Source organism: Anas acuta, chromosome Z (assembly GCF_963932015.1).
Source record: "Anas acuta chromosome Z, bAnaAcu1.1, whole genome shotgun sequence".
Classification (NCBI taxonomy): domain Eukaryota; kingdom Metazoa; phylum Chordata; class Aves; order Anseriformes; family Anatidae; genus Anas; species Anas acuta.
This window is the reverse complement of record NC_089017.1, coordinates 34,931,752-34,939,920: the sequence shown is the minus strand read 5'-3', so window position 1 is coordinate 34,939,920 and position 8,169 is coordinate 34,931,752. Positions and strand designations below refer to the sequence as shown.

At 42.6% G+C, this 8,169-nt stretch overlaps 1 protein-coding gene across 2 annotated transcripts; it reads left to right on the top strand.

Moving 5' to 3' along the window:
- The first annotated feature begins 1,208 nt into the window (after positions 1-1,208).
- LOC137848048 (riboflavin kinase-like) lies at positions 1,209-7,316 on the top strand. 2 transcript variants are annotated; one of them, XR_011091148.1, is made up of 5 exons: positions 1,209-1,443; positions 1,963-2,114; positions 3,281-3,383; positions 3,915-4,723; positions 4,758-7,316. XR_011091148.1 is itself a non-coding variant. In XM_068666902.1 (4 exons), the coding sequence occupies exons 1-4, from the start codon at positions 1,362-1,364 to the stop codon at positions 4,043-4,045; spliced, it is 468 nt and encodes a 155-aa protein (XP_068523003.1). In that variant the 5' UTR covers positions 1,209-1,361; the 3' UTR covers positions 4,046-7,316. The 2 variants fall into 2 exon arrangements, 1 of the variants encoding a protein (XP_068523003.1); XM_068666902.1 differs by having other exon boundaries at positions 3,915-7,316.
- The last annotated feature ends 853 nt before the right edge of the window (positions 7,317-8,169 follow it).

Here is an 8,169-nt window from a genome sequence, read left to right as displayed (position 1 = left end):
GAACTCCTGAATCAATGAGAGTTTTGTCATGCTGGGAATGGAAACTTCCAAGGAGCTGGTTAAAGTGCTACTAGTTTTACTACATGGCACTCTTTTCACTGAGTTACCTCCTGAATATTTCATCAGAGCCCAGTGTGACCAGAATTTCCAGCTTGGCCAGGGCAGCCCTAGAATATCCCAGCATCCACCAGATATTTTATTGCTTTTTTCCCCCACTTTACATGGAGGAAACAGGATATTTCACTGTAAGCCATGCCTAGGAATCTACCCCTTTGCAGTATGGTGACAGGAGACAGAGGCTGTGTTGTGATACAAGTCACACGATTCGTTATGAAATGATGAACAGAATATGTACAGCGGTGCAATAAATGCTGGTTAGTATGATGAGTCCACAAAGCTTGTATTTAATCAGGTAACCTGGCACGGGGCCTACACAGATGACTCAACACGTGCTCTTGTTCTCTTTATTCTGTTTTCTGTGGTTGCATATATATACAATAAAAATATTTAAGAACTTATTAGCAACAACAATAGCTGTAGATTACTCATTATAAGCAAGGAAGAGAAGTTCCTTTGTAGCTGCATGAAACAGCACTGGAGCTTTCAAGTTACAGGCAGGTAGAAGCTATCAAACTGGTCTTTTGACAGTGCTAGCAGACACGCTCATCACTGAAATTCAGACGGGCTTTTTGACGAGAAATGCCTGCTAGCTCTGCTACATTTCAGGTCAGGCAACCAAGTTTTACTTGTGCAAGATCCCCACCTCCAGTATGAGCTAGGTGCGATCAAGTGTGAAATAAGGATGCCTCGCATCAAGGACAGATTAAATCTTGGCTGAATCGCAGCAAGGTATCGCAAGGAGAGGAAACCGATCAGCAGGACGACCGCCTGACAGGATGGCTCTGACAAACAGCAGCCGCCGGTGAAGAGTTCGGGGCAACGTTTAACCACGCGGCTCCTGGCGCAGCCCTTCGCGCTGCTCTCATTGATATTATAGATGCTCTGTTACATTATATATGCTCTATTGCTGTGCTGTTATGCCTCCTGCAGGCCTGAGGGCCGGCAGGGGCTGCGTGCCACCTGGCGGGCAGCGCCGGCTCCTGCCTGGCCGTGAGGCGCTGCTGTTGCCGCCCGCCACCACGCCCCTCACGCAGCGCAGCGGCCGCCCCCTGCCCGGCCGGGCGGGGCCAGCGCTTGGCCGAGCCCATTTGGCGGAGAGGGGAGGGGGGGGGCAGGCACCCTCCGCCGCGTTGCGCGGGCTGCGCGCCGGGGCGCTCCCCGCTGTTGTTCCCCCTCCTCCCGGCTTGGCGTCGCCCTGGGCGAGGAGGAGGAAGCGGTGAGCGGTGAGCGGCGGCGCGGCCATGAGGCAGCTGCCGTACTTCTGCCGCGGAGAGGTGGTGAAGGGCTTCGGGCGGGGCTCCCGGCAGCTCGGCGTCCCCACGGGTGAGCGGGCGGGTGGAAGGGACTGACCGTTGGGCCGGCCGTTGGGCCGTTCAACCGCCGCCGGGCCGCTCGGTGTAGCGCCTCACGGCGGCGCCGCGGGCAGGGCGTGTGGGGCTGGGCAGGGGTTCGGCTGCCTGAGCGCGGTTGGTGGTGGTGGTGGTGGTGCTTTCACGCCTTTGTACGTGCTTGTGAAGCAATTGTTTGATTTTGACCTTATTAAAGCCGTAGCGGTCGCCCTGATCGTGAAGTGTTTACCACCTGAGCGCTCCCCATGTGCTCACTGATATGTAAAGCAGCACGTGCGGGAGATCTGATAGCGCTGGTATCGCCACGGGGGCTGAATCCTACGGAGCTGTTGTATATGTCATGTCTTGCTAAGCAGCATGTTACATCACAGGCATCACCGCATGCATAAGCCTTCAATCTGTAGGCAGAAATTTTTAAGTCCTTGGGGGCTCTGTGATGCCCTCAAGTTCCACAAGGTCACTTACGCTTTACCCTTTCTAAAATTCTTTTCAGCGAACTTTTCTGAGCAAGTAGTTGAAAGCTTTCCGTCTGATATCTCTACTGGCATATACTATGGATGGGCCTGTGTTGGAAATGGAGATGTGCATAAAATGGTTTTGAGCATAGGATGGAATCCTTTCTATAAGAATACTAAGAAATCTGTGGTAAGAGCTTTGCTTTGTGCAGTACTTTGCCTAGAAATCCTGTTTGCTGTTAGAAATGTATTTGGTGTCAGTCCTATATGTTTGTGTTTTGAAGAGAAAATAGTCTCTGTAGCCAGATGGTACGTAGCCACAGATGAACAAAGTTTGTTTTCTTTGTCCTATTCCATCATTGCCTAAGTACTTCAGAGATCAATATTTTATCTGTTTCCGAAACGGTGGTTGCTTATAGTGCTGATAGCTAAGTAAGCATACGCTCAATAGATGCTTTGAATTTACTAGTTATTGAGATCCCTAGCGTGATCTAACCTTGTCTGTCTACATTAAAACTAAGAGATGTGGGGGCACCTTAATATATAATTATTTTCTGGCCTTCTCTTAAATGATGGAATCCATAGATGTGGTGCTGTGGCTTGATATACAGAACTAGTATCCAAAAATGTGTAATAACAGGATGGAGGAGGTAAATTTTGAGCTGTGACAGCAGTGTTTTTCTTGTTGTCAGGTGCTGGTGTTTCTCCTGAGCCTTGCAGAGAACTCTGTTTTAATTGTTGAAAGCACCTTTGTCTTGGCATGAATCTTCTCCTTCTAAGATCCTAAGTTTATGACTGTTCTGATGCCTTTGACTTTTATAAACATACACTCCAAATTTTTTGCAGCTGTGTTTTCTGAGCAAGACGTAGGATGGGGAATCCTTTCTCAGCCTTCACTCCTGGATTTCTGTCATTCACTTTCCTGATTTTTATCATTCAGAGCTACTTGTAAAAGCTGTCCTTAAGCCAGCTTTTTCAGTATGTCTTCATAGTTCTTTCATCATTAAGTTAATGAAAGATTAAGCTTTCTTTGTTATTTGCTGCTTTGTAAATACTACTTCTGGGAAGCAGTGAAACATTTCTCTTGAACATTTTTTTTTTTTCTTCCTTTTAATTTGGCTATCAGAATACTCTGTGGTGAAAAACCTTTCTTAAACTCTGTGCAAGAGTACGGTTCTCCCTCCTCACAGTAGCCTTAACTAGCCTCCTAATCTTGCATTGTACGTATTAAATGTCTTAATTTCATTGGTATGTGTTGTGGTGCATTGGAATTAGAGGTATTAGCTGAACATACTTACTGTGAGGGGAAAAAGTTCCAAGTTCATCATAAATGCCAACTAATTTCTCTTCCTTTAGGAAACACACATTATCCACACCTTCAAAGAAGACTTCTATGGAGAAATTCTCAGCATAGCCATAATTGGGTATATTCGACCAGAAAAAAACTTTGATTCCTTAGGTCAGTATCACAGAATTGTTTCATTCATGCAAGTAATATGTCTTCACTTTCTTTTTCTTCACAATGAGCTGTTTTACCTCTTGGCCTTTGAACTTTCAGTACAATGTTCTCATAAGCTAAATGTAGTAATGTATAAGTTAGTTCAATAATAATAATTAAAAAAAATGCTCCCACATCTTGTTTCAGTCTAAATTTCAGTTGTCTGAGGAGTAATTTTAAAATCATGAGCTTCTCATAAAAGCATTGGTCTAGTCTGTTCATTTCTTTTGAAAATGCAGTTCTGTTAGGATTCAAACAGTTCACGAAACTGTTTTGATCTTTTTCTAAAATTAATTTTGGAACAATGTAGTGGTGGAAAATGAAACTCACACATGCCTGAAAAAAAGAACTTTGCTTTTCCAACCTTGTTGTAATAATTATATTCTACCTCTGTGATTTTTCTGTCATTCTATGGAACGAGATATTTTCTCTTGTTATTGTGTATTTAGAATTCTGATCAGCTTTTAAATATCCCTATTCTTCTATTTTTAGAGGCACTCATTTCAGCAATTCAGGAAGACATTGAAGAGGCAAAAAGGCAGCTAGATTTACCGGAACATCGTAAAGTGAAAGAAGACAACTTCTTTCATCCGCCAGGAGGCAAAATAGTAAACGACCACTGAGCAAACCGATGAGCTTTTTACCTGCTTTTTTTTTTTCCTCTCTTGTTCCTATTGTGGAGCTCTTATATTTGCACTGCTTTCATAGGTACTTTGTCATGTCTGTCTAGGCAATGAGAGGCAATGAGATAGGAATCAACCATATAAGGGGATTTAAGTTTGCACAAGTGAATTGATCAAACCCAATCATTCAGAAGGAGTAGAAAGTGGTTCTAGTTCTTTTTGGATAAATTGTGTATCTAAAAATTAGCAATTGTTTAGAGTCAGTAGCGCACATAGAATGTGACTAAAGTGAACTGTGACCTCTTCAGCATGAAGGGGTGTAGAGTTTACTTAAGTGAAGAGCGTCAGTTTTTAACATACAGATGTTATTCCAACCCCTTTTTCCCAATTTTCCATAATTTTTACATATCAATTGTAGCTAGCAGCTTAGGAAGTTTTGTTACTGATTGAAAAATTTCCTGTGGTGCAGGAAGCCAATGATTAGATAACCATAACAAGAATAACTCTCTGTGGTTCTTATTTTTGATGTGCTTTACAGATGTTGTGGTTTAAACTGTCATTTCAATTGAAATTATTTATTTTAACTTTATTTGAAATAGATGTAATCACTGCTGCTCATTGATTTACTGGAATCTGAGATATGTACAGCCAGCTGTACAGAAATATATGAGAATGTATGTAATGTACATTACCTCTGTAGTTTCCTTCAGAGGTAATGTTCCACTGAAATTCAGGAAATGAATGATAAAATGAATGTCAATGTACTGTAAAGGTTGAGGTCCTAAGGATGTGGAAATACTATAACAAGACTTCTGCTCTTTGGGCTCTAAGGCAGAAGAGGCAACTTTGCATTTGTATCTGCTGCTGACACTTACCCTAGATGAAGAGGATCTTGAGGTTATTCTCATATTGACAATAAAATGACTGACTTCAAGGTTAGTTTAAGGTACAGAAAAACGCCATCAGCCCTCCACACCAAGCATATGTAAGATCCAAAGTTTTGGTTAACCGAGCAGATCAATATCCAGATGACAGCCCTTGGGGATTCACGTAATAAAACATCAACACTGTAGTAGGTATAGCGTATTTATTGCAAGTAAGTGCACCCTTCGCTACTCTGAAATGTATGCACATATAAGTAGAGGTGATATTGTCAAAATCAATAGTAATTTGGGGTAATACTAAGAATGTATCGTGTGTGAATCTAAACCTGTTTTTTTTTTTTGTTCTCTGTTAGATTTTTCTATCCTCTGCTCAGCATGGGGAGCTAGGTAAGCTGCTCTGACTGTCATCTTCATATTCTGATACTGGCTTGTGCTGTGGCCGAAATATTTTCTGAAATTGAAAATAGTTCTGTCAATATGTAACCTGTAGTTCTGTGTCAGAATTGTCCCATACAAATTGGGAATGCACAGAACTGTCCCATACAATTTGGGAATGCACAATTTGTGTAGTATAGCTTTCTGAATTTACTTGTTCTCATAACCCATCTGGGTCCTACATTTCAGTCTAGGGTTTAAGAGGGCTTTAAGAAGGTAGCTTTCTGAGTCTTCTTCGTGGCAGGTGCTGTAAGGATGCTGGTTCCACTTCATACTGTCTTAACTTTGAGCCAGCACCAGGGGATATTGCTAAGGAAGAGGTCTTGAGTGAATCAGGGTGACTTGTTTGCTGTGAAGAGCTTAAACAGAAACTTGAGATGATTTACATGAGTTGTTCATCAGTGATGTTGATAGCAGAGACAGAAGGAATACAGAACTGGGGGCGCTCATTTCTGCACGAGCACTTGTTAGCATAGACATTTTGATCTGCATAGCCAAGGTGGTTATACATTTCTCTACTGAGATGCTGACAGTTCTTTCCTACCTTTTACCTGGATATTTTAAGCATGCTTCTGCCTCTTAAAAGGAGAATATTAGGAAGAAAATTCACTTATCGTCAGTTAGAAATATTTTCTTTAAAAGAAGAACAAAACAACCTAGTGGACTTCTTATGTGTAACTTGTTAGGAACTGTATGTAAAAATCTGTAAAAGGATTGTCTTGCAAAAGTGAAAGTTGATTATTTTTATTATTTTAAAATGGAGGGATGAAGGGAAATTTTTTTTAGGCAAAGGCTGTAGGAATTCTTGAGACTGTAACATTTTGGCGTTGTTACCTTTCTCTGTTTTTAGGAAGAATAAGTAGCAGACACAGAAGTCTACTAAATGTGTTGCCAAATATATATTTAAAGAATAAATTTATGTTTGTCATGGTACTGTAGCTCAACTCTCATAGCTCCCCCATCTGTTCTTCCTGCTTCCCTTTCCTCGGCACACCTGCATGGGTTTGCAGAGCTGAATTCTGTTTTTTCCCCAGTACTTCCATGTGTCTGTTGTGGAAACCATAGTGCCTTAAGCTGGTTGTGCAAGTAATACTTTTCTGTATCTGCTAGTAAATGCTACTATCCAAAATTCAATTCTCTGGTTGTAGAACCACTGGACTATAGACAGAGAACAGTGGCAAAGGCAAAACTTGAAAAAAAACTTTGTTTGCTCTTGACTCCTATGTGAAGTATGGCGTATGGATACAATGAGCTAATGAACTGCTCTTTGTATGCTTGTCTTCAAATTAGAGAAAATGTTATTAGGTTCATTTGGCTGAGTGTACCTGTCTGTTCACATTATTTAAGATAAAACATTGTATATCGACTATTTAAGCTCAGTACATAATTCCTAGCACAGTACAGACTTTATGAAGGGTTATATTTTTGTATTATATACGAACTGTATTTACGTCAGTTGATGTTGCTGCGTTGTACCATTAATAAAGGAATTGTAATTGTCAAAGTTAAAATCCTTGTCATAGGCTTCCTGATTGATTGTATCTGATGCAAATAAATCATCTTAGTATATTCCTTAGAATACTATGAAGGAGATACTTTAGATGTATGTCATTACTTTGCTTAAACTTCTTTCAGTGTCAGCAGAGAGCTGTTCTTGCTTACAAGCTCAGTGCTTCAGTATTTGTGTTCAGTTACTTGTGGTTCTTCTGTAAGGCACTCCAAATAGTGAATGAAGCACAGAGGGGTTTCATGTCTCAATTTGGTTGAACTAGAGGGCCACTGAAATTGGAGTTTGAACAGTACCAGTTTTTTCAGTTTCAGATACTTTCTCAAGTAAAACCTAAGTGTATTTCATACTCTTACCCACCTTCCTCTGAAGTCTGTTGCTGTTCCGAAATGAAGATTGTTGGCAATATGAGAATGTCTGTACAATAAACTCTTTCCAAACTGCATGTGGGTGAAAATTTTTGGTGAAGAGAGTGCGTCTGCCTCCTCCTGCTGTATGTAGCCTGTTGCCCTGCTCCAGTTGGCGGTGCAGAGCCCCCTCACTCGCCTCACTCACACTGGTGCCTCCTGATAGCTGGTTTGGAAGGGCACACTGCCTCACCCTGTGGCTGGGGGTCAGGGATCCCACTTGCTCTGGTAGCTGGCACCAATTCCACTCACACACACCGGTCCTATTGCCAGCTGGTGCTGGGACCACTGCACTCGCACTGATAGCTGGCACCACAGGCTGCCGTGCCCCTTCCCCAGCCTGACCCCAGTAGCTGGCACTGATGTTGGCTTACCCACATCCAGGTTTTATGTGTAGCTGGCATGCAGTCCTTGCAGCGTACACACACAGGAGGGAGAGCAGAACTACAGGGAGATAACTATGAAATGATTTATTGAGAGAAATTACAGGATATTTGGGACAGTGTGGTCATTAGGTGCACTTGGCCAGATAGGTGCACCAAGTAGCCCTGTTTTACACATGACTGGCCCTTTTATGCCCCCCTGCTCCCCAGTGTGTTCTTCCTTCCCCCATACTTCCCTACTACATCCCCATGGGTTTGCAGAGCTCTGCAGTTTCTGCACCTCCCCATGTCTGAGGGTCTCAGTCCACAACCTGATTGGCTGCCAGGCTCATCCTCCCTGCAAGTGTCTGCAGCTTGCTAGCCCATCGATTAGCATGACAGAGGTTTGTATCGTGTCATTGTCTCCCACCTTAGAAGTCTTCAACCAGAGCATCCTGCTGGAATAAACATACCCTCATCAGTTAGTGTGACTGACCTTACTTGGTTCCCACCACTGCTTCCCTTTCTT

Coding starts and splice junctions, on each gene's coding strand:
- LOC137848048 (XM_068666902.1), top strand. CDS start 1,362: ATGAGGCAGCTGCCGTACTTCTGCCGCGGAGAGGTGGTGAAGGGCTTC. Junction 1,444..1,962: donor GCAGCTCGGCGTCCCCACGG/GTGAGCGGGCGG, acceptor AATTCTTTTCAG/CGAACTTTTCTGAGCAAGTA. Junction 3,384..3,914: donor AAAAAACTTTGATTCCTTAG/GTCAGTATCACA, acceptor TTCTATTTTTAG/AGGCACTCATTTCAGCAATT.